Source organism: Cydia amplana, chromosome 2 (genome assembly GCF_948474715.1).
Source record: "Cydia amplana chromosome 2, ilCydAmpl1.1, whole genome shotgun sequence".
Taxonomy (NCBI): domain Eukaryota; kingdom Metazoa; phylum Arthropoda; class Insecta; order Lepidoptera; family Tortricidae; genus Cydia; species Cydia amplana.
The window spans coordinates 14931784-14959526 of NC_086070.1; the positions used below are offsets into that span (position 1 = coordinate 14931784).

Consider the following 27743-nt stretch of genomic DNA (forward strand, 5'->3'; position numbering starts at 1 on the left):
TTTCCTTAGTACTTAACTGGATACAATACAACCTATCGATTTAAGTGCGTAAAACTCTGTGCTGAGAAGATGCTGTATGGATCAGTTTATATACGAGACATGTTTAGTATACTTACCTACTTACCGTGGAGGGATTCCCTGCATGGACGTATTTTATTTTTAAACGGGTTTAGATAATTTACCACCTTTGTACCACGGATAAACTGTATGGGATTCCCTGAAACACAAAATACGAGCTAAAAAAGCTTTGAGCAACTTTTTGATACTTTTGCGGTTTTTGGACAAATGGACAGTCATTATATTTTTTGAAAAATGACTACTATTGATGCGGTCAGCATCAGGTCATTAGTTAACTAATCATTAAAACAATTGATTTTTATAAACCGATTGGTCAATAATAGAAAGGTACTTAATAAATTAACTGACTTGGTTTTACCTCACATCACAAATCTTTTTGCACGGGAAAAAGTGCGTTGCAAGACTTGAATTTTTTACAAGTAATGTTTTTCATGGGATCTCATTTCTATTTGTAGGCAGTACTTCTTTAAAAAATGAGATGGTACAGTGTCCCACGTCAAAATAAATGAAGTAGGGTTAGAGTTGGGTGGGCGTTTTTGTTTTTTTGCTGTCCCCTACACTTTTTTTTTTTCAAATTTGGGATTTTTTATGTTCTTTCTACTCAGAATCACGAGCTCTTTCTATCCTAATAAGAGAAAAAAAGTGTCCTAAGGTTTTTATTTCCATTACGTCACCATTTCTCATAGACTTTGTATGGCGGTCGCGGAATGGAAAGATCGAAAAATGTATGGAAATTTTGGGTCACTTTTTTTCTCCTATTAGGATAGAAAGAGCTCGTGATTCTGAGTAGAAATAACATAAAAAATCCCAAATTTGAAAAAAAAAAGTGTAGGGGACAACAAAAAAATAACGCCCGGGTACATCCTGGAAACTTTGATTGGTATTACGACTTAAAAAAATACACATTCGCCATATTAGATTCCAAAATAATCATAATATTCGAAATTTGCACACAATTATGTAAACCACTAAAATGCTTAATTGGCCGTTTGGCCAAAACTTGATGTGAAAATAATCTCTCAGTATCCAAAGTGACATTCCTTCAAACCAAAAACGTCATTTTTGACACTGACAGATCAGATGCATAACTAATCCAAATCCAATTTATAACCAGTTATTAAAATCCGAATATGCCTCTAGTGGTCTTCTATTCTAACGCAATAGTAAAACATGCTGCTTTGTCGATAACATTTCAATAATTGTATTACTATGTTTATCATATTAAAATATAAAGTGGTACAATTAAAAACTTTAAAACTAATAAGAACAATTCAGCTGAGCGTGGCATTGCTCTCGCTACGTCGATTGGTTATTTAATCTTTCACACGTAGTAACTTTAAGACTGATTAAATTGTAAACTCAACCTTTAGTCTAGCAGATACAGTTGCATTTTAGTTTGTTTATCCCCGAGTTAAGGCCTATGTTTTTAGTTAGGTTAAAGGAATCATCCTTACAAGGTACAGCGTGTTGAACCATTGACCCCAGACAAGTGATACAAGTGATGCCCCGTTATCTAATGTATTTATTTATAACTAAGCATAACATATTTAATACCTATTTAGGTAATTTGTATCATATTTTGCAGTTATTGAAATTAAATACATTGGTTAAATATTTATCCAACTGGTGGTCTTAGGTTTCTATAAATAGGTACTTAGATTTAATTAAGATGAACGAACTAAACGTTATGACCAACTTTTAAGTAACATTCAGACATCCTAAAAGATATAACTATATTTTGTTATTAAATAATGTATTTATTATTTATTATCATCTTGTACAAATAAAATTAAAAGTAAACATAACTTTTTACAAAAAAAATAAAACCGACTTCAAAAAGGATGAAATAAAATATTATCCTTTTTGGTCTATGCGTTGCCAACTGATATGTTTGAAGTCGGTGCCCAGCCAAGTAGTAACAATACGAGACAAAAATGGGATTTATAGCCATAAAGCTCATTATTTTTGACTGGTATTGTTACTACTTGGCTTGGCACCGACTTCAAACATATCAGTTAGTAACGCATAGACTTCAAAAAGGATAATATTTTATTTCATCCTTTTTGAAGTCGGTTTTTTTTTAAGTTTTTATTTTTCCATTTTTAGTTTCAATCGGTGAGTGAAAAATCAATCATCCCCTATTTTCCTACCCTTAAGGTTGGATTTTTTTTTCCAAATTTATATGGGACCAACTTCGGGGTAAAATAATTATCAAAATCGAACTACTCGGTAAAAAGTTATGCGTGGTCATACATAAAATATATATATATATACGCGTCGACTTGAGAACCTCCTCCGTTTTTTTCGTCGGTTAAAAAATAAGAAAACAGGAAATAAGGTTGCAAATAGGTATAGGTACACTAAGAACATTTGCTTATTTCCTTAACTCTTATTCAAATATTTTATGTTTAATAGAATTATTTACTATTTACTTAATTAAATTGTGTTTGGTATAAATTACCTGCATTTTTTATTCAATGCAAAAAACTGCACCGAAGAAGGGCTAATTGTCTTTATGATTGTATACACATAGATTTATGTTTTAAGTTCATAAAAATGTCAATAATTATTTGTCTGTCTGATTTGAGAAATTGCGAAGTATCTTTTTGCATACGCATAAGTTTAACCAAAAAGTAATGAAATTTTAATTTCAAATAACTAAATACCTAATAAAGTTCTTGGGGCCCAGGGATTCCCTGCAAAAAGTTACAGTTTTTAAATAATATATACATCATTTTCTCAAAAGCGGCGGTCCAGGGAATCCCTTGCACTAAACGCTTATCAAGCGGGCCACTTTATATGCGGAATTGAGTTGATAATATCAACTCAATTCCGCATATAAAGTGGCCCGCTCCACATAGTGACTCAGTACACATTGACCTGTTCCAGAGTTAACTGTGTAATTAAATACGCTTTAAATTTTCTTTGTACTTAAAATTACACTCAAAGATGTTTACTGTTCATCTCTTTGCCCTGGCACTTTTAGCCACAGCTCAAGCTCGTTATATCGCTTTGCAGGATTTAAAAATACAACCTTACTTAATAGACGTTGCCAACCTTGCACAAGACGACTTTGAAGATGCGTTATCAGACCATTCTTTTGAATCTGTGCATCCGGGTTACCTCAACCGGGTCAGGCGTCAGCTCGGCAGCATGAGTACCAATCCAGATGGAAGTACTAATTTGAACCTAAAAGTTCCCATCGCACGGGGCGAGAGCAACGTACTGAGTGCTATTGGATCGGCTTCGGGGATACAGTCTGCGAATGCCTTCAGAGCAGCTGGAGTGAAGCCTGGTCCAGGGTATACCGCTGCTGGAGGCGGATTGGCTCTCGACAATATGTAAGTATTTCTGGAACGCAATATTAAATTAATGACCTCTATAAGTATGTAGAAGTTTGCTAGTTTAGATGTTTGTTCCTCAATTAGGCCACAGTAACTGACAATATTTGGCTAAACCTTTTCATACACGTAGCTTTGAATCCGGACAAAGGATTTAGTTTTAACCCGGGAATCCGTAAAAGGTTGAATGTGAGTATAAAAGGGTAACAAAATAAAGTTATTACTCACAGGAGTGGTTACAGCTTAGGTACAGCAAATTATAAGCGGACAAAGTGTTGGGCAGAGGCTACTGTTGAATATTAAATTGAACCACTAATATACAGCTTAGACTAGAGTGTCCCTTATTTTGCGATTTTAAAAATTTACAAACTAATACCCTCTAAACACATTGAAACTAATAGGTACCTCCAAATACCCTGAAAGAAAATGACAGGTCTTGTCTGGACTTGCATCAGAAAATCCCATACAAATTACTACTAAAAAAATTGGTCAGACAGTAAGCTCATAATTCTTTATTGGTTTCCTGTTCGCATCGATATTTTTTGTGAAATAATGTTTACACCACTAAATGCGGTATGAATAAAAAAAAATTGCTTATTTCCATGCATTTAATGTAAGAATCGCATGAATGTTGGCACGGGTTACAGTGTTTTGGGGCACTAGAAGGGTGGGGTAAGAGAATACTATTTAGAGGATATGCGTTATAAATTTCTGAAAATCCTAAAATAAGATACACTCACATCTGACATATTGTATACCTACCTCAAACTAGATGCTTAAATATATTTTAACATTTTCAGCAACGGCCACGGACTAAGTGTGACCGGGCAGCACATTCCCGGTCTCGGGAACCAGGCGACGGCGGCGGGGCGGCTGGGGCTCATCAACACTCCTGACCACAAGCTGGGCGCCAACGCCTTCGTGACCAGGACCATGCCGAACATCCCCAACTTCCCCAACTTCAACACTCATGGTGGCAGCTTGGATTATACTTTCAAGTAAGTCCATATAGGTATAGGTACCTACTATTTAAACGTGCTCGGTGGAGATATTTACCGATGAATCAAAATAACATCCCGGGTTTTCATCTTGAATAACACAGTAACAGATAAAGTAGAATAAATATTTACAGAACTATTTTGGATCTCGGTTTGTTTTCGTTATGCCTTCAAAGCAGAAAGTCCGTATACAGGTAAAACATATAAAAATAATTCGCCTACGGGTTTTATGTAGCATAAAAACTCCTTTCTTTTTAAAGTTGGTTAATTACTTATTTCAGCCATGCTATAAAGACAAATCGATTAACATTTTCATCAAAATCGATTCAGTAGGTTCGACGCGTATATCAAAAGACACAAAGAAATGCATACTTAAAGAAATACTTACTTTCTGTGAGTGACGATCCAAAAATGGCTTTTCTGACAGCTGACAAATCAAATTCTTAAGAGTTTGAGGACAAGAAATATAAATCAGAATTGGGCCATATGTTCGACAATTTCCTTATCGCTATTAAAATGTATTATTACAAAAATAGCCACAACCAAACACAACCTTCTCCTTCTTGGAATTGAATTCTGTTAAAAATAGAGTCAAAACTTATTAAGTATTATACTTATTACGTATTTTAAGACACTTTGCACTATATCACTCTCCTTGCCTAAAAATGGAGGCTTACGGAAACATGAAATGTATCTGACAATACGTAAGTAAACCCGGCAATTATCAGTGTCAATTTGACTCACGAGAGCATGAATTTGATTGAGTAGGTAACTAAAATCTTAACACTTTCTTTTAGGGACAAAATTGGTGGTTCCCTGGGCATGGCGCACACTGACCTGTTCAAGAAGACCGACTACTCGGCCATGGGCAACCTGAACCTGTTCCGCAACCCCTCGTCCTCGCTCGACCTCAACGCCGGCTGGACCAAGTCGCAGTCGCCCTTCCCAGCCTTCAACCACAACTGGGCACCACAGGGCGGTCTGACGTTTACGAAGTATTTTTAAACCTACAAGCACATAATAATGTACAGCACAACCGTCCAAAGATTAGGATATAAATTGATAAGTTATTATTAATACTAAGAAATATTGTGTTAGTTATTGGAAAATAAATAATGAATACAATTATTTATAAATCGAGTTATTTTTATTGTCGAAATTAGCCTCCTGCCACCGGAGGACTGAGTAATTTTTTAAAACCTAATAATATAGAGCGTACACGTACATCGTGTTTATTTCTCTGTGACAACAGACTCGACCAATAAAAGGTTACCGAATGGGTAAAAGTAAGAAAACCTCACAACAGAAGAAATACAAACGAAAGGGTACACACACCTGTATTAACTCAAATAAAGCTGAGGTATTTCAGGAAACTGACAATACATAGTCGCCGGGTGCCACCAAGTTATATACATTGAATATAGCGAAAATGCAAATAAACAAGTTATTTATTTGCAAGTAATAATGTGTCCCTTAATATCTGAAACGCATGCATGACTTCCTAAATCTCACGTTTGAAACACACATTAACTGCGCGTATAAATGCAATAGTAGTAGTCATTCTAGCCATGTGTCATACATGTATGGCCTATTGTATTCGAATAAAGTCCTAAGACATTACATTCTAAATATGGAAGCATCAATAGCCTATAGAAAAGAAGATGTTAAAACATTATTATTTAGTATCAATCTCGATCTTGGAGGAACTACATCTGTTTAAGAAAAATGAGGCCCAATTTGGAATTTTTAAAGTTGATTATAAGGCTGCTCATATTACTTATATTGTTTGTGATGTTATTTATTATATCTGCATTTTTATATAGTGCAAAATATTGGCCTGATGTGTATAATTATATAAATGCGAATATAACTATTAAAAGAATCCCAACTATATCTGAACTTCATCCGGTTATAATTCACGAAAGTGACTACACTACAGAATTATATTCCACAACAGATGGAAGTGATTACTTAGAAGTAATAACAGATGATGATGATTTTGATTTAAACTTTGATGATTTTATGAATGTCGGTACAGATGACAAAAGAAGAAAAAGACAAATACCTGTGGAGGAAATGAAGGTCAATATTGAAATTGTCAAAGCTAATTACGATTACGTTTTCGACTTTGACATAACTACTGAATCTTTTGTTAAAAATGTAGTTAATGAAACCAAAATGACTACGACTGAACCGAATCATATTGAAATAATTACGAAAAACTGCGATTGTGTCAAAGAAAATGAAGAAAAGTCGACCGGGACACTAAACAATGTAAGTATACAAAATATGTCACTTTACTTATGCAATAATAAGCCAGTGTATCGATTACCCACTCATGGATCTCATTATTAGCTTTGGGCAAAGTTGCTACAGTTTGGCAAAGCATTTCCGTCAGTAGAAAAAGGCGGCTTTAAATAATGTAGGCGCGAAGGGTTGTACTCCCATAGAAACTTAGGACTCTGACGGTTGTTAGATACCAAAGCTTAGATATCTAACAACCGTCAAATTCCAGCAGTTTAGCCGAATCCGGTTGTAATCACGTTTCTTGTATTCTAACATTATACCTGTCTATCAAGTTTCAAGTCCCGCACTCAATAAAATACTCGTTCTTTATTAATTTTACACACTTTGAACCCTCTTTCACCCTTTTATGGGTTGATTTCCGGGATAAAAACTATCTTATGTCCTTTCTCAGGAGTCAAAATCAAACATCACAAGAGGTATCAGACAGAAAGATTTACTTCCGCATTTATAATATTTATTAAGGGGCTACCTGGGGTTTTCATCGATTTTTGGCAAGTTTTGAATCGTATCTCCTTTTTTTGCACCACAGATAGAATTATAAGACAAACGGCTATCAGTTCTTCAATCTTTTATATCCATTTTTGTCGACAGGATTTCCCTTAAGGGGATCCCCCACGCCAATGACCTTCGATCTGAATCCCTTAGTTTTCTAATGTTTTTTGTAGCTTATCATATTAACAGCAACGGCTTTAAGCAATATAGTATCCCATATTTACTTCAAAGTTCATAGTCTTCGAGATATTTAACATCAAATTTGAACAATTTTAGGCCAAAAAAACTGGTTTTCTGGCCATAACTTTTGTGTTAATTAGTTTAAAATTAAAATCCTCGATGCGTTTTTCGAGACGTCAAAGACGAACCCAAATATTATGTAGATTTCGTATATCTAAGATCCTTCAAAGCAAACTAGATACGAAAAGAGTGTTTTTTTAGACAATGTTTAAAAAAATCATAAAAAATAAGCATTCATTTCTTTCATAATCCGGTCGACAAAAATGGGGATAAAAGATTGAAGAACTGATAGCCGTTTGTCTTATAATTCTATCTGTGGTGCAAAAATAAGAGATACGATTCAAAACTTGTCAAAAATCGATGAAAACCCCAGGTAACCCCTTAAGTACCTACGGTTGCAGACTAGGGATGGCAATCCGGTCTGGTTTTAAATCCGGCCGGATCCGGCCGGATTTTGGCCTCAATCCGAGGATCCGGCCGGATCCGGCCGGATTGGTATTGCGGATGAAAATTTCGTCCAGACACGTATTTTATTATGTTTTTTAGCGTTATATGCGCAGTTAAGGATATTTTTCTAATGGGTTAATAAAAACGACAGTTTGAGGTTTCAAAAATCAATGTTTTTATTACGTAACCACTAAGTCTTATTACAATAATCAATCTCACAAATTAAAATCTTCTTTTTCTCTTAAAATATCGATAGCCCCACAAATCCCACAAAAAGGTGCTTTCAATTCCTCGCTTTATTTAGTAGCATAATAATAACAAAATAACAAATTCTATTTACTTTAAATTCGACAAAACATTTAACTTGACTGCTGAATGAAGTCTTATAAATATTTCTTCATTCTATTTTAAATGCAGTTAACACTTATTATAACAGGGCTACAATGATTTGTACTAAATTAAACGAAACAACATGTACGTTAATATTATCATGTAACAACACAATTAATTAAATATAAAACAATTTAGTACTTACTTACGGTGCACGGGAATCTCAACGACGACACATATTTCGTCGGTAGAAGACTGGCGTCAACTAACAAACAAGTTGTTGTGTTGCTGTTTGCGAGCGGGAACGCGGGGAGGGGAGCATTAAAATAGAATTACGTTCGAATATTGGCGAGAACTTTTAAATTTTAGCAGTGTTTTAAGCTGTAATTTTATATTTTGGCGCTTTTATTCCTTTTACCGGATCCGAGACCGTATCCGGTGAAATTTGCCGGATCCGGTAGCTTGAAAAATTTACCGGATCCGGCCGGATTTCCGGATCCGCCGGACCGGATTGCAATCCCTATTGCAGACATATTCTCACATCGTAGAGAGTAATGTTTCCAAGAATCCGTACAGGACAACATACAGGAACAAATACCTAGGAACTCCGAGCACACTAAAAGAGGCAGTCAGCAACCTGAAAACACTGCTAGGTTTCATGGAGGAGCTGGGGTGGTTAGAGTAGCGCTACCTCGTTTCACGCAAAATAGGCACAATGGTTGTCGATTTGCGGAAAATGCCCAGAAACACTAACTAACTAACTAACTAAGAATCCGTCCGATCTGTGCTTGCTTGCTTGCTTGAACATATTGTACTTATTTGAGAGACAACTATTATAACGCATAAATAGAGTGCTGTGGCAATCTTTTAAGCACATGCTTAAACTCACAGGTGATGCATACATTATCCCACTTCCAACCCGCTTTTTGCTCTCTTAAGGGTACGAGTACTAATTTCCAAACTCATCGGTTCGACCTTTGAGCTCCAATTTGGAAGCCACTAGCCATACCGCGATTCTATACGATTTTGTATATTGCGTAGCTTCTCAAATCTTTTTTTATTAATGATAACAATTGAAGTGTCGTAAGAAACTATTCATCCTAGTTTGTTTGCATCACACGTAATTACAATGCTCGTAACAATAGGCCGAGAGACGACTGCGATGTTAATTAAGTTATGGAATCTGTCAAGTAAAATCTAATTAGAAACATATTGCAATCTTAACACTGCGCAATAAAATAAAAAATAATGTGTTCTTTTTTGATGATTAGGTGCAATGTATGAAAAAAAAGAAAAGTAAGCAAGTTCACTAAGAAATAAAAATCGTTTCAAAAAATTATTTAAAAATGTGCGTAAGAATGTCAGTGCTATTAAAAGCTGAAATGTCAATTGAATACTCGTGTACTTTACCATACTTAATTAAATTTTATAACTGCATCCTCAACTATAAGTTTTATAAATTCGGCTATTATAATCTCAAGATGTCTAACAGTCAGTCAAAGTCAAGCGGCGTTTCAAGGCGACTCCATACCAAAGCTATTGTGCTTTCTAGAATTAAAATCCAAACTCTAAAGCTTCTAGATTAGAGTCCATTTATTAATAGGAACTGACCTTAACAATTACTGTCTGGAGATCCCACATTTTCGTGCGAACAGACACAGAGAGAAGACGTTATAAAGATGTTTGTGAAATTAAATCTACTTGTGATCTGTGCTGTGCTACTTAATTTTGGTGATTGCGATAATTGTGATGGTGTTTTAAAATGTGCTACCAATAAAGTAGGCGATGCAATATCGGCCAATTTAAATGTTACAACCGATAATATTGAAGACGATAATAATTTATTGAGTAACTTGACTCGTTTTTTAGTGCAATCATTTTCTGGTCTCATTATAGATAATCCTTTATTAAAGAGACTTGAAAAAAATACTAAGATTTATATACAAACATTTAAAATAAATGAAAGTGCCTATGAAAATGAACCAATTGCCAATACCATCAAATCTGATCTGATTGATATGAACATCAATGATACAAATTTTCATAATAATACTCGTGACATCATGTTAAAACAAGAGAATAAGATTATTAGTAATAATTATAATTCATCAGTAATAAACGCACCCATGATTGAAAACACAGCAACAAATTCAATAACAAGAACAAATTTGATCGGAACAAATAACACTGATATAAACAGTGTAGATAAAATAAATAAATCAAATTTTGTACATACAATTTACAATGTGAATTATACAACCAAGCAGAAGACAGTCACAACTTCTGTTGCTTTAAATGCTGATGATATTCCAGAAAAAAAAGAAAATGTTGAGGTTACCATTGAAAACTTTACTGATATACCTGTAAAAGTTACAGTAAAAGTGAGTGAAAAAAATAACAGTGACATATATGCGAAAAATGTAATGAATAATATTGAACTACAGGTCTCAACTCATAAGAATAATATGATAAGTGAAACAGTTAACGTTAGAGACAATTATATTGATGACACGAACGATGTTTTTCGTGATATTAATGAGATTGATATCAATGAGCTGGTTCATGATAACCTGACAGATTATCTGAATATTGATTACGTTGATATGTATAAAGATACAACGAATGAAGATGTTGAATATACACCCGCTGTCTACATACCTACAACTACAGTTGCTACAAAAATTATGATTGACCAGGTATTCTTTTATTTTTAAGAATATGATGAAAACTATTGTTTTTGTTTGTTGCGTCATAATAATATTGTTTACAGACAGTACATAATCGCCCAATAGAAATGCCAAATATAATAAGTAGCATCTGTGATTTGACACACAACAAATATAGTATTTAAGTGTGTTAATATTGAAATTTGAATTAATTAGGTATAAAATTTGATGTGTTGGATTAAAATCAAAATGAATGTAAGGTTAGGTGTTATTGTTGGTTAGAACCATGTGTTTTTTGCACTTTTTGCTATTTCTTTAAGCAAAATGGGATAAAATATTGCTTACTTAGATATTTTATCGTACTTATCACAGTAAATTTGAAGTAAATCAAAGGCTGTGACGATGAAGCTTAAATTTACATCACAATACAATTATTTAGTTAAATAATGGGGCTTCGTACAGACACGTCAACATGTCTTCGTGGAAAATTCCCAACTTCTCTTAAATATGGAAATGTCATTACATTTAAGTCTCTTCGGTATTTTGTTACTCAAATATGAATACTGAAATGTTTTATGCAAAAGGAGCGAAGTAATAATGGTTTTCTACGCATTTGTGTAGAGACACACTGTCTCAGAAATGGGCTGATGGTATTAAGATTTTTTTTGCCGGAGTGGGAATGCGTTTATTCACGGTGTGTGGAACACCGCGCTACTTCCCCCTCTTAGTGATTGGCCCTACCCAAATACCCACTAAACACACTCCGGCGTTACTATCATAACTTATCATAACCCGTGTTTCTCTCTGCTCTTTCTGCGACCTCTTAATAGCAGTAGTAGTAGTAGGATAAAAACACGTCTGTTGCGCTACATAAATGCATTTATTTTCATATTTCAGTATTATACATAGTTACTAATTACAGCATTTATTGAACTTAGGCACTGTGTAAAATCTGGCAGATTATCTGCACAGTCTGTGGGCATAAAAGTAGACACTGAAGATTAACAGATCTTTGTCATATGATTTTTTATACTTGAGCGTTTTCCAAAAAAAGTGTACATTTCATTCATGTCTTCAAAATATTGACTTCTTAGGCTCATTTTACTCAGAATCATTTGTACATTCACGCCTCATACATGAAAAAATGTGTCCCAAAATTATGTATGAAATTTTTTTTTTCAGTGCGTCACGTTCATAAAAATAAAAAAAATTTCATACAAGAATGTGACGATCAGGAAAGGAAATTTTTGGACACATTTTTTTATGTATGAGGCGTGAATGTACAAATGATTCTGAGTAAAATGAGCCCAAGAAGTCAATATTTTGAAGACATGAATGAAATGTACACTTTTTTTGGAAAACGCTCACTTACAATAGTTACAATATTAATAAGTAGTTTTATACCTACAATTAATTTCTAATTTTTATTCGTCATTTGGCCAGACTGTATGTCCCAAAATCCTTGTGGGCAGCCAATGCGAATTCAAATCAATCATCTCCAACAAAAATACGGAAAAATATTTTTACAAGAGTGAAATGCAATTTTCCTATGGTGTGAAATCATTTATAAGTAGGTACGTCATATTTTCTTTGTTTGACATTCGCACTTAATTGTTAATTGATAGACCGTTCAACCCAGAAGGGAAACTATGGCTTATTGGGACTACACCGATTTATTTACGATGTTTTTCTTCACCGAAATGCTATTAGAAATATATTAAATTACCTATATTTCGTTTTTAAGTTCCATGATTAACCTTAAATTAAAACAAAATAATAAGTTAAGGGCCACTCCATACAAGAAATTAATGTCTTTTGTTTTTATATGACGTTTAAAAACGGTTAAACCACGAATTCGGTTCGATAATAAACAAAATGCGGCATCATAAAAAACAATAAAAATTGGTGAAGCGTGATTGGCAAGCACTAAAGTTTCATGTGAAGCACCTCGTCACTAGCTATATGTAACTTGTCGATATCTATAATATCTTTACGTAACTTACGTCATAGAATACCTACTATAGTTTGTAGATTGCTTATTAAATGTTCACAACAATCACAACTGAGATGCGTGTGTTAGGTATTGAGTTGTTTAGGTGTAACAAATAAATAGCTGATCGTCACGCGATTGCGCTCATCAATCACTCTACAGAGGGCGAAGGATGGAAGTAAGAATGTACGCTTAATATGGCATTTAAGGATTTTCCCCCTTGTTCATTAAACGCGCTACAAACCTCAATTAGCTAATAATCGTTTGTCCTTATCTGTCATTTTGACTTATGCATTTGTAAGAAAGGGATAAAATATAATTTAACTAAATCAGGCCCGTAAAGTTTTATGAATATGGTTAGAAATTACTAGAACGACGCACTAACGCATTTCCTGATAACTTTGAACCCTAGGTGAGCGACAATTTAAATGAATAATGATTATATTATATTATATAGGAATCTACTTAGTACTTAATAAGTAAGAGCAAAGGAAACGTAAGATGTGGCGCGCCGCGCGAAATTTGCGACGGAAGAATCCGTCGGGTGGACCTTTTATATAAATTCTCTGAAACACTTCTGTTTATTTTTTTTTATCCCTCGCCTAAAACTTTTATTTTACACCGAACTTAATATAAAAATCAACTGATACTATAATAATAAAACAAAAAATATTGTAAAGTTATTATTTAGTTTGTGGGGATTGTACCTATACCGGTACATCTAAATCTTTGTAGTATTCTGGCCAAGCATTTTATAAGGAACTTTTTTGTGCTTAATGTTAGAGAAATTAAGGTAATTTTTGTTTCGGTTAAGGAATTCTTCGACATTAACCACATAAAATAAAGTGTTTTTTATTGAGAACATTCACTAGGTATCAGGACAGGACGAGGTTATACAAATAGTATTTTGGTTTTAACCACTGTTAATTAATTAAAGTCTTTTGATTATAATGGCTGTAATTAACTGACGATGTTGATATTTTTTTACCGTACTTAATTGCTAATAGCCACTTTAACCTCTCCTCCCTCCTTCAATGTCTGACCTTCGTTTGTGTTATTTAACAAAATTGACAATCTTTGCAGTCGAAATAAAGACATACTTACAACGTTTTTCTTTTGCGCAATAAGGATTAAATAAATAAATACTTACTTGTGAGATAAATTCAAATTATCGGGTAAAAAATACCTTAAGAGCCCATCAACGTGCACACTAGCGCCACTGCTAAATAATCGTGATTATTTAAATTTAACGAAATATATTTAAAAGGGGGGGCCGCTACGTACTGTATCTTGTATTAAAGTACATTTTGAATATACCAAACTAGTTTCTATGTTGTTGGATTCGTCAATCTATGCGTCCAAAGTTAAAACGGCCGTTTTTGTATTGAGTTTATAGATTGACGAATCCAGCAACATCGAAACTAGTTTAAGTATTCAAAAGGTATACTTTAATACAAGAGCGGCGCCCTTTTTTTCAATATCTTTCGTTAAATTGCACAATTGCAGTGGCGCTAGTGTGCACGTTGATGGGCTCTTAACGAAATAAGCGATTGCATATTGCATCGTAAAGGGCATTTAAGTTTGAGCAAAGTTGATTGCTAAGTGCTTGTTGTACTAAAGCCCCTTTGCAAGAATGGCATCGTTTGCAAAACCTTAACTGGTCTTATTCATTTCCAAACTGCCACATCCATCTATCGACGATGCGCGCACGTCTCTTAATTCCTTGGTTAAAAAAGACCTCTTGTCTCATTGTTACCCCAAGGCGCATGTGTTCTTTTAGAACTGATCAGTTTGTCCGTAATGGCCTCCTCACGACTACTCGAGGCCGTGTAATTAGAGGAAAAACTTTTGTTACACACTCACACGCCTCACATTGTTTGAACACGTCTATATATTTTATTAGGACACAACAATAAATTGACCAAAAAAGTCTAACTACATCGTCGTGTATACAAAAAATTATGTTATAAAAAATCTTGTTTATCACTCGAAAGACTAAAGCCAGTCGCGATTTATAAATAGACACATAAAATTGTAGAAATGTATTGAAGGCGTCAGCGTCACTGAGCTTCAACAAGCAACACATGAGACAAACATCCAGCATTATGTACATCCTTCTCCTTCTGCCGTATAAGTGCGTCCTTTACGTTTGTTGTTTGACATTTGACGGTTGCCGTTAACGTAATATATTTAATAGATGGATATTTTTTGTAAGGTAAGTACATACTTATCTGATGGGCCTTAGTTGTCTGATAGTCTGTGTGCGGAAAGAGAAGAGTCGTGGAATGTATGGAGCCCAATACACGTTAGCAAACTAATCCTTCAGAACAACGGCACCCGCAACCGCTTCAGAATCGCACGAAATAAATGGACCGTTTAGCCCATTTATCCTAAACCTGAAAACTACTTATCGCTTAAAAGTACGTGCTCATGCGTTTTTTGTAGTAAAAAACAAAGTAATATACAGTGATGGCGCTGCAAACGCAAAATGTAGGTACAAATTGAATAATGGCCGAGGTAAAAAAAATAACAAATCTCTATCTGTATTATGGGTTTGCGTCGCTCCGCCAGGTAGTGATCTCGTGGAAGCTCAACGTTATGGAGCGAAACTTGTCGAGCTAATTCGAGTGACCCGTTTTAATATATTGAATATTATTTAATATGTCTGTGTTATTACCTAAGTATTTGTTATTAAAATCTTTATTTCTCACGCCGGAATACCTAGGATTACATCGGATAAACTTGTTCTTTTTATTTTTCTTAAAGCTAAAATATTAATTATTCAACATGGTTTTCCAATTTCCGTCTCAGGCGCTCTCCTTAATCTTAAAATCCTTAAAATCACTGCTCGAAATGGAAAGTCCCACGACTCCCACGATTTCTAAATAAGGTTCACAAAATAAATATGTACGAGGGTAATAACGTAAAATTTTAAATAAATAAAAAAGATGGCAACAAACTTTCAACTAGGTATTTCATTAAACTATAAACAATAATTAATTTTGAGCAGAAGTAGGTACCTATACCAACATGATGCCAAGTATAAACTTGTGTATAGCGCCATTATTTTTCATTGTCTCTTTCTCAATAAATTACGACTGCCGTATTCGAACTTCAAGATATTCACAAGAGACGACTCGTAACTAGATCCATTCTAGATACGTTATAGTTTAGATTTCAACTAGTTCTATTTTGCAGCTCAATTCGGGCAACCATTGTCACTTTTATGTACGTTAAAATATCGTATGAACGAACGATTTCCATTAGATATCTATTAGATGTGACTTGTATGAGTATCTCCAGAATCGCGTAAATGTCAAATTTGACAGGCTAGGTATTAAAAATATCGATGTCGTATCTTGGTGATGTCTAATTAGGGCGAGCGAAGCGAGCCCTATCACTATTCGACAAACTATGCATTCTTGTGGTACACTTTACGGAAAAACTATCGCACTTATAGGTTTGAAATTTAACATAGTAATTTAAATTCATGTCTAGATGTGTTATCAAACATAAAAATATCATTTTATAAACCTAAAAAAATAAAATAAAGGAAAAACACTTTGTATTACTACTAGCGCCATCTGTTAGAAAAATTATGAATTAAAATTCGTGCTAATGTACTATGTGCTAACAACGATGAATACAAAATAGGGTTAAAATTTTAGATTCTGACTTTTCTGACCCATCTCGACCGCTCGGTTTGATTCCCAATTTAGCAATTAAGTTTCTCTGAATACTGGAACATTCAATCTTGCTGTATATTCACTGCGGAGGTCAATTTACTCGCATGTTTTGTGACGCCGATGAACTGATCAGTCATGTTGTGTTAGCAAACTTAAATCGGGTATTTTCAGTTCGAGAAACAGTTTTAGTGTTACTATTGCTTGGAACTGCCAAAATTATAAATAAAGATAAGCATATTAGGCCGTGATTTAGGGCCGATACAGACGGACTACAACCCGACTGCAACTTGTATGGAAACTGCACGCCGACTGCACGCCAATTGCAACGTCGGCGTGCAGTTCAACAAAATGACCCAGAACCCTGGCAGTACCTAGTGGAACTCAGGTTTGGTGCAACATAGGCACACGCTGTTTTAGTAATTCGACACGTCTTGATGAGCACTTGGGAGAGCAGTACGATAGAGCTGATGCTGAACCCTGGCTGTACCTAGCGGAACTCAAGTTCGGTGCAACATATACACACACTGGGTTGGACATCCGACTCGTCATGATGATCACTTGGTAGAGCAGTACACAAGATAGCTGATGCTGAACCCTGGCAGTACCGAGTGGAGCTCGGGTTTAATACAACATATGCACACGCTGTTTTGGTCATCCGACTCGTCTTGATGAGCACTTAGGAGAGTAGTACCCAAGATAGAGCTGATGCTAAACCTAGTAGAACTCAGGTTTGGTGTAACATAGATACACGCTGTTTTAGACATCCGACTCGTCAGAATGAGCACTTGGGAGAGCAGTACCCAAGATAGAGCTGATGCTGAACCCTGGCAGTACCTATTGGAACTCAGGTTTGGTGCAACATAGGCAAACGCTGTTTTGGTCATCCGACTTGTTTTTTTGAGCACTTGGGAGATACCCATAATAGAGCTGTAGCTGAACCGGGCAGTATTTAGTGGAACTCAGGTTTGTCGCAATATAGGCACACGATGTTTTGGTTATCTCACTCGTCTTGATGAGCACTTAGGAGAGTAGTACCCAAGATAGAGCTGATGCTTCAGGGTTCACCCTGGCAGTACCTAGTGCAGCTCGAGTTTGGTGCAACATAGGCACACGCTGTTTTGGACATCCGACTCGTCATGATGATCACTTGGTAGGGTAGTACCCAAGGTAGCTGATGCTGAACTCTGGCAGTACCTAGTGGAGCTCGGGTTTTATACAATATAGGCACAATCTCTCACGATAGAGCTGTTTCGATACTCACGATAGAGCTGTAGCTGAACCCTGGCAGTATTTAGTGGAACTCACGTTTGTTGCAACATAGGTACACGCTGTTTTGGACATCTCACTCGTCTTGATGAGCACGTAAGAGAGCAAATTATACGTAAGTTTATCTGCGGAGCAGCATGATTACCGCCAGTAGGTGTCCAGACGGGATAGTTTTACGCTCAATTGTGTGGTGTGGACGCATAAATAAATTCAAGGACATTGGCTCGCTGACCAACATTATGTAGGAAGGCTTCCTTGCAAAAAGTACTGGGCGACCGTGTACGATGTAGTAAGCGCTAATGAAATTGTATATTACGTGTGGATGATATTGGCAATTTGATTTTGTCGTCTGCACATGTTTCTAATGGACAATTAGAAGCGCGGAAGCGCTGGTGGCCTAGCGGTAAGAGCGTGCGACTTGCAATCCGGAGGTCGCTGGTTCGAACCCCGGCTCGTACCAATGAGTTTTTCGGAACTTATGTACGAAATATCATTTGATATTTACCAGTCGCTTTTCGGTGAAGGAAAACATCGTGAGGAAACCGGACTAATCCCAATGCGGGCCTAGTTTACCCTCTGGGTTGGAAGGTCAGATGGCAGTCGCTTTCGTAAAACTAGTGCCCACGCCAATTACTGGGATTAGTTGCCAAGCGGACCCCAGGCTCCCATGAGCCGTGGCAAAATGCCGGGACAACGCGAGGAAGATGATGACAGGTTTCTAATGGACAAAGTAAAAGTTGTAACAGACAGGCGTACCGGACAGCGCCCGGGGTCCAAATAGTAGGTAAGTATATTTCTATTTGCTCTCACTTATCGATCGAACATGGAACAAGACTCAAACTGGATCAAAGTCGCGGTCCGGTACGTTTAGGTAGAAAAACTCCGCGAGCCCTTACAAAGCTCTGCTTTGTGCTAGTAGATATCTAATAGATGTCTAGTTCATAATCCGACTCGAGCCCCGATTATTTAATATCATTTGCATTACCTACTTGCAGAAGTGTCATTTGCACTAATTGTATTTGTCCCTAATTTTTCACTCGCATTAATTTAATGGTCGTGAAAAACCACTTACGCACTTGCATCAACATAAGAAGGAAGGTAACTTCCTTATTAAATTAATAATTTAATCTTGTAATTAAAGTGGTCTATATTATTTTCAGAAACCAGCAGATAAAATAGACTCTGTGTATCCATGGATAGCTACTGTGTTTATAATGAACCGAGACAATAAACAATTTGAATACATTTGCGATGGCATTCTACTCTCCGAACGGGTTGTTCTTACTGGTAAGTTAGATAAAATATGGAAATACTAAATTCTACTTAACATATTAAATAAGAGAAACACGTTTTTATATGCTCCTTGACAGTAATACTATTTAGTTACTAAGGTTTACTTATAAAATGTCAGCGTTATGAAAAGTATGGAAATACTTCATTTCAAAAGTTGCTATTGTGAATTATTTCACATACCTACTTAAGAGTTACCATATTTTTGATTTCGTTAACTACACTGTAAAAATAACAACAAATAGCCGCTTCAACTGTTAGGGGTTTTGGGTAATCAAACTGCAAACAATTAAATATTTAGTAATGTAGGTTGGTAAGTAGAGCCAACTTAAACAATACGCCTCGTGGAGTAACTTTAGATACTCCCCAGGGAGAAGTGTGAGAGCTCAAGTTAATTAATTTTATAGGTTTTTTACAAGAGAACATGTAATAAAATTAAAGCAAGGCGTAAAATGGACGGTAGCTGAGGATTTGATTGATCGAGGGAATAATTAAGTTTTGTGTTTTACTCATTTTATGGAGCGTAAAACACGTTTTACTACGGTTTATGTTTATGGCGCTGTTAGTACGAGCTGCTACGTAATTAAAATATTACCCCTCAATAGTATTAATGACTACTGACTACAACTTTGTTCGTCTTACGACGACTACCTACCTACTAGTAGATTTAACAAAGCCACCCTGTATTACAAGGAAATATTGAACATTTTACGAAAGTAACTATCGTGATATTTAGATATTTTTTACCAGATACAATTGGACCAATATACTTAGTGCAAACTATTCCGTGTTCAACGTGATTGATGCTGCAGCACAACGCTGCTGTGCAGCATTGCTACTGACTGCATTCCTGCAGTAAATTTCAGTATTCCAGGCATCACCATTTGATATGATATATTAATATTTACGAGTTAGGCTGTCTAGTTTACTTTTAGTTTTTCTAAAAATAAAACGGATTTTGTGGAGTTTTATTCAATTATTTTATTGCATGTTTGTAAAAAGCAATATATACATACATCGGCGTGAAAAGTGGTTGTCGGCCTCATAACTATTCTATCTACATATATGTATTCGGCCAGCAACCCTGGCTTCACGGCCTCTGTAGTAATGTACTCTGTAGTAATTTATCATGACTTTAAGAAAATTGTTTTATTGGAAAGGAAAGTTACACAAAGTTAACAGTAGGTATTAATACTAATGCGAATAGCAGTGCGTCTCTACGCGCACTGCTATGTGTAAATGGTTCAAACATAATAATAACATATTTTTATATGATGATAAAATCAGGTGAAATATTCAGGTGATATATTAATAAGAAAAAAAAGTATAAAAAGAGGGGTATTTCTTTCTTGCTAAATTAAGTACCGATTGCTTGGAAAAATGAGGGTGTAATTCTCGTGCCTCGATGTTTAAAGGGCGGCATTTAAGGGTAAAGACGGTGGTAAAAAGTTGGTTAGAATTTTTTGGAACTAATATATGACGCTTGACATGTGAAAAAGTTGTCTGTCGCATGCGGTTTGCGGTTGAATGAAAATCTGTATTTTATTTTAATGAGGTTTTTAGGTCGGAATAGTCGAATGTGGTGAATAATAATGCAATTTTAAATTTGAATAAAGAAGTTATTACGCGAGCTGTTGTATATGTATAAATGTACATATTATTATTTGCTTTTCATCGGTATTGAGAAGTTTCTAGGAACTAGTAGCTGAAACTGAATATATCAGAATCGTAACTAGAAGGCGCCTACTAGGGCCGACTCCGATTACCACGCGCGTTCTACGAAGCTATTTAATATCAAGCAAGTGAATATTATTAACGGCTACCGTGTTGACTGAACGTTAGTAGTTTTTAACATAGTTTTGATTAATATTTTTTTATACTTATATAAATACTAAGAACTTGGTTTATTAATACGGGTGGTAGCTAGCTAGCTTCACTGAGCAAAGTCTATATTGGTTAGGCTTAATTATCCTTGTAAAGAGAAAAGCGGCGAACCCAGGTCCGGCGCATTTTTAATCCAGCGTATTTCGCTAGCGGTGCAAAGAGGAAACGCCAGCAGCGTGCTAGGTACATTTAGCCGGGTACCTATGGCCTAATAACATACAATACCCTTAATTTTTATATTTACCTAGTTATAAGTTTGTAAATTTCTGTACCTATTATTAATTATTAAATACCTTTAAACGAGCAATTCTTGTTCATTTATTTATTTATTTATATATATATATATATTTCGGGGATTTCGAAAACGGCTCTACCGATTTCGATGAAATTTGCTATATGGGGGTTTTCTGGGGCGAAAAACCGATCTAGCTAGGTCTTATCTCTGGGAAAACGCGCATTTTCGAGTTTTCATATGTTTTCCGAGCGAAGCTCGGTCACACAGATATTACACCTATTATCCATGTTAGGTACTGAAAAGCATAAAAGCCACAATATCTAAAGTTCTCACTCCATCAGAATATTCTCTGATCTCATTAGGTGAAGTGCATTTTAATGTTTACCAGTCGCTGCAATCAGCTCGTGAGCGCATATATGTTTATGATGCGGACAATGCATCGTGAAAATCTGTAATATTAATTATTGAATTTACTTATAAATATTACTATGTGTTTATTCGAACTCATTAATTTCATACCTATAGTTATGATTGGTTAACGAATTTCACGACCTTTATAACTAAAACGCTCGTTTTTTTGATAGCAAGCGTATACATTTTACTACGAAAATAAACTCAAAAAATATTTATACGTATTTTTTCTACGCATTATACTAATTTCAGTGAAACGAGTATTTCATATTCAAAATACAAAATGTTAATTACTAGTATTTACAGATGCTCTGCGTAAAACCACATGCTGAACCTTTCCAGTAATCTAAAAATAGGTACATAATTATTTATTAAATTCATTTAAGCTAAAATAATATCAAAAAATATTCGTAAGTATGCGAATAAGTTCGCCACTTTGTCTTTAAATTCAAGCGCTCGGAAGTCAAAATTAAGTGACCTTGTACACACAGATACTGGCACACATACATATAGTATCTAAAGCGAGAGGAAGTTACGAATGGCCCATGAGACTGATTATGGAAATGGGATAAAATTAGAATTTTGCCGCCCTGTTACGCCAGGCGCTGCGTGTGAGTGTTTATAAGAAATTAAGCGGCACTTTAAGCGGCACTATAAGCGGCACTTTTTGTGTCACATATGTCATCTCCATATTTTTTGATGCGCGTTTGGAGAAAGTATTCTTTATCCACGTCCCAAACATTTTCTCGCTTATAAATTCTACAAATTGGTAGCTTCCAAGTACCTAATGACATTACATTTTTATTCGAATTTGAAGGTAAATGACGGATAGGGGATATGAGTAGGTACGAATGCAGATGGATATTCCTGTACTAATTAGCGACTAAAATCAATTAAATGTAAATACGTTTTTTTATTCTCTTTTCAGCTGCCCGATGTGTCACCAAATCTAATGTGACAGTGGATGCGGACAACATTCTAATTATCATGGGCAAGAGATCCTTGCAGTCTACGGGAGCTAATGAAATCGTTTTAAGGGTAGGTACCTATTACTTTTGAATGTATTTTTTCTATTCCCGTACTTTTATTTGTCATTTAAAGGGTCGTGCATAGGGTTTGCAATCCGGATCCGGAATGTATGAAATTATCCGGATCTGGATCCGGATCCGCGGATCTTCCCATACATTTCGGATCCGTCGTGCAAACCCTAGTCGTGCACACACCTTTAAAACCCTACCTTATAGAGTTGTTAAGACAAGTCTTTAGCCTATTCCCCAAAAAAGCATTTGTGCATACATGCAGTATCTTTTTGGCACTTTTTCGATACTTCGTGTAATGACCACTTAAAAAATATTATTGTTGCCAACCTTATTTTAAATGTCATCTCTAACAAATAAGTGAACAATAGACATGTTTTTTTACTTTCATTCATTCTTTTTCCGACCGTACCCTCCATTTTTGACTTCTTGAATGAAAAATATTAATAAAATTTACTATTTTATTTCAAAGTGCTTGGTCGTAAAAAAAGTATTGTATGTGTCGGCGGCAGATCGTAAAATCGGCCATATCGAGATATTCCTAGGCATATCATGAAACGCCGCCATTTCATGATCTGACTAAGATTAACCCAGGCGTATCACGATCTGCCTTATAAAAGAGGCGGCAGATCGGTCAGACCAATGTATTCGTTGATATTCCTAGCTTCATACCGGGCGCATCGTAAAATAATTGATGAGATATTCCTAGGCATATCATGTAACGCCGCCATTTCATGATCTGACTAAAATTAACTCAGGCATATCACGATCTGTCTTATAAAACATTCGGCAGATCGATGGGAGCAATGTATTCTCGAATTCCTAGTTTCATTCATACCGATCGCATCGTAAAATAATTGCATTTTTTGCCACTGGTGGCGCTGCATTCTATATGGCGCTGCGTCCGAGTCCAGTGTTGCCAGATCGTTCCTTTTAATATTACGTTCCTTTTGAGCCTTGAGGTTTGCTCGATATGGCTGGTGGTCGCTAGGCAGATCATGAAATGCCGGCGTTTTATGATCTGCCTAGGAATATCACCCCTTGAGGTTTGCACGATATGGCTGGTGGTCGCTAGGCAGATCATGAAATGCCGGCGTTTCATGATCTGCCTAGGAATATCACCCCTTGATGTTTGCACGATATGGCTGGTGATCGCTAGGCAGATCATGAAATGCCGGCGTTTCATGATCTGCCTAGGAATATCACCCCTTGAGGTTTGCACGATATGGCTGGTCGTCGCTAGGCAGATCATGAAATGCCGGCGTCTCATGATCTGCCTAGGAATATCACCCCTTGAGGTTTGCACGATATGGCTGGTCGTCGCTAGGCAGATCATGAAATGCCGGCGTTTCATGATCTGCCTCTGAATATCACCCCTTGATGTTTGCACGATATGGCTGGTGATCGCTAGGCAGATCATGAAATGCCGGCGTTTCATGATCTGCCTAGGAATATCACCCCTTGAGGTTTGCACGATATGGCTGGTGGTCGCGCTAGGCAGATCATGAAATGCCGGCGTTTCATGATCTGCCTAGGAATATCACCCCTTGAGGTTTGCACGATATGGCTGTTCGTCGCTAGGCAGATCATGAAATGCCGGCGTTTCATGATCTGCCTAGGAATATCGCCCCTTGAGGTTTGCACGATATGGCTGGTCGTCGCTAGGCAGATCATGAAATGCCGGCGTTTCATGATATGCCTAGGAATATCACACCCTACTTATTTGATATGCCTAAACGTCGCTAGGCAAATCGTCAAACGTTGATGTTTGAACGATATGGCTGGTAGTCGCTAGTCAGATCTTGAAATGGCGGCGTTTCATGGTATGCCTAGGAATATCTCGATATGGCCGATTTTACGATCTGCCTCCGACATATGCAACGTTGTTTAATTGATTAAAAAATACTCGTAGGGTCTTTATTAACAATTTTCGGCTTTGACTCAAATTGTTACTCACGCCACTCGCCTTTTTTGACCTCTCTTAAACAACGGTTGCATAAAATACCTACTATTTTGTACAATCAAGTGCAAGCATGTGTACCCTGTTCATGCTATAAACATAAGTATCCATGCACCTACTCAATTGTCACTAGGTACAGTCAGCTGCAGACACAGGTGACCTCCCCCCCCTGCATAGACTTTGTATGCAGGGGAGGGTCACCTCTCTCTCTGTAGCTGACTGTACATAATTCAAGAATTGAAGGACGGCCATCGTCTCTGCCGCGATTAGCAGAAAAACAGCTATTGGAATAGGTAGGTATCGGCAAAATCTCAAAACAAAGAAAATTCGAAAATTATGACTATTTTTGAATTGAAGATGGCGGACATGTAGGTACTCTTGTGTAAAACTGACCATGGGTCTAATTTTCTAGGTTCTTGGTGGTACGGATTTTGAAAATGATGACTATTTTGTAATCCAAGATGGCTGACATGTACTTTTTCGCAAAATCGTCATGTCGTTTTCTAGGTTACAGAGCATGTGGATTTCGGAAATTATGACATTCATTGAACTGGCGGTACGAAGTTCGCCGGAAACGCTAGTAAATTTAAAACTTAAATAGATGTTAGGTAATATAAAACAAAAAAGTGAAGAAGGCCCACAATACCCGAAGCCAATAAGTAATATAAAGCTTCGGGGACTGAAAGGTATGGACTCTATGGGGGCTTTGGTTCACATTTTCTTGCGTAAAAAAAGCGCTGGTGGCCTAGCGGTAAGGACGTGACGTGTTAATTTTAATAAATCCAGAGGTCGCAGTTCGAAATCTGGCTCGTGCCAATGAGTTTTTGTGAACTTACATATGTACGAAATATCATTTGATATCTACCAGTCGCTTTTCGGTGAAGGAAAACACCGTGAGGAAACCTGCATAATATATCCGCGAAGAAATTAAAAGGTGTACCCACCAATGTGAAGTTTTTTCTGCTTTAGGCATTATATGACACTTAATTCACTTTATTATTAGAAGAGTAGTCAATGTTAATATTAAATATAGCTATTTAAATTAGCTTCGAAATGTATTTAGCATGTAAGTTTGATTTTCAGGTAAAATCCATCAAGATCCACGATAACTTCGTTTCAACCGGAGAAATGGTAGATAACGACTTGGCGATCGCCGTGCTGGCCGAGCCCGTGGTGTTCAACGTTGACATACAGCCTGCTCCTTTGGGGCTAGATGATAAATCGGCCCCGCTTGCAGCAGCCGTGAGTTTTTATAATACATAATATAACTATATGTCGTTATTATTAAAAATGGCCACACGCTTCACTTGCACGTCGGTCAGAAAATTGTGGCATCCGACAAAATTTTGTAGATGAAACAAAATAGAATATAATTGGTCGAATATTTTGTTTCTCTCAGTAGATTGATCAAGGTTCACGAGTATAACTTCTGTACAATGCCGATTTTCTGTGTTGTTGTCTCTGAATGGCGCTGTTTATTATGTTTGCAATGTAAGTTGGAGGCACGGACGGGAGAGAGAACGGAGTACGGATTGTTATTGACTTTCGAAACAATTATTAAAACAATATACATAGGAGTCAGAGGTACGAGACGACGCATCAAAACGTTTGAATGCGAAGACGGAGCAGGAATCCTGTACTCAAAATTATACTGAAGACTGAAGATCCCTCAAGATATTTATGTAACTCTTACTGTCTCCTCCATATATAATTGTTCACGTCGAAATAAATCAAAACATCATATACATAGGTGCATAAATGTTTTAAAGATGAAGTTAAATTCATTCTAGCAGATATTATTGCATTCAAGCAAATATCTGACTGTATATGACGTTTAAAATTAATAAAAAGCTGTCGCCATGAGTTTGACAAAGTTGTACTAAATAGACGCAAGTATCAAACGTATTTACTCGCACTAAACACTAATCAATGTCTGGACAGGGTAGGTAGGTCATGTGTAGGTAACAAACTTTGACTTTTTTTACAGACCACAGGCTGGCATGCAAGTGGCCCTTTGCAGCCGCTATACTTGGGATTAGAGCCTACGGAAAAAATTAGGATGGACGTCAACTGCAAGAAACTGTTTTGTGCAACTCTGGGTGATAGTAAGTTATTCTGATTTAACAGGCAGACATCGACGACTTGTAAATGAATTATTTATAATAAGATTAAATAAAACGGGTTTTTTACTATTGTCGCCTCACATTATCTACACCAACTAACTACATTCCCCATAAGGGAAAAACATACTACTACGTACTACTTACGAATTTGTCAGGGTGATTTATATGTACATATATGTAAACACTCATGTTCAATTGCAGTTTTCTAGACATTTATAGAAGGACAGAGATAGCGAAACTAACGGTCCCATTTCACTTTGAAACTCCAAAAATTACCTATAATTATAATCTACATACAAACAACATATATATGCAAGGGGGTACCTTTTCTCTGCAGCTGATTGTACCTATGTAGTATATTTATTAAGTAAAAAAAAAGTTAATAAGTTAATAGGCTGGTCATTTTAAATCATAAATTATAATTGTGTTAAATGTTTTTATTTATTCCAGATGAAACCACATGCCCGAGCTATGGGGGCTTGCTTATAGAACGCCAGGAGGATGATCAATGGAGGCTGAAGGGAATCGCCAGTGGCAGCCCCACGAACACGGGCGTCTGCTTCAATAAACATCTTACCTTTACTAAAATAGAGAACTATCTTGACTGGATTAAGGAAAGTGTACAGAAAACGTCTAGCAAATAAATTGAAAATGTTATTACGAGTAAATGTTGTTTTATTAAAAGATTTTTACTTAGATATGAATCAATATTCAATAATAACATAAATAAAAACCTTTGCAACACGCTTCTTATTGTCATCAGATTAATCAAATCGGTAGGTATAGTAATTACGCTGTAATGTACATCGCTTGAGAATTACTCTGACAATAGCAGTGGCCTTGAGGTCAGGGGGTAAGGTATATAGGCGCACCGTTTTATATGCGCTGTCTCATGGTAGAATAAAATGGGCATCACGGCCTGGGTTGCTACTGTTCTGGACGTTTCCCGAGGCACCATTCCA

General features: G+C 36.2%; 2 protein-coding genes and 1 long non-coding RNA gene across 3 annotated transcripts in view; 2 read left to right on the forward strand and 1 right to left on the reverse strand.

Annotated features, from left to right (window-relative positions):
* The window catches only part of LOC134658847 (uncharacterized), a 367332-nt gene that overhangs the window by 97125 nt on the left and 242464 nt on the right, over positions 1–27743 (reverse strand). The gene's annotated exons all lie outside the window — the stretch shown is intronic.
* On the forward strand, positions 2971–5422 carry LOC134662159 (attacin-like). The gene is made up of 3 exons (XM_063518425.1): positions 2971–3419; positions 4220–4417; positions 5215–5422. Exons 1-3 carry the CDS (start codon positions 3028–3030, stop codon positions 5420–5422), a joined length of 798 nt encoding a protein of 265 aa, XP_063374495.1. The 5' UTR covers positions 2971–3027.
* Positions 5928–27438, forward strand: LOC134655378 (uncharacterized). The gene is made up of 8 exons (XM_063510837.1): positions 5928–6691; positions 7116–7140; positions 9866–10929; positions 19002–19128; positions 22590–22699; positions 25742–25900; positions 26646–26763; positions 27232–27438. The coding sequence occupies exons 1-8, from the start codon at positions 6143–6145 to the stop codon at positions 27423–27425; spliced, it is 2346 nt and encodes a 781-aa protein (XP_063366907.1). The 5' UTR covers positions 5928–6142; the 3' UTR covers positions 27426–27438.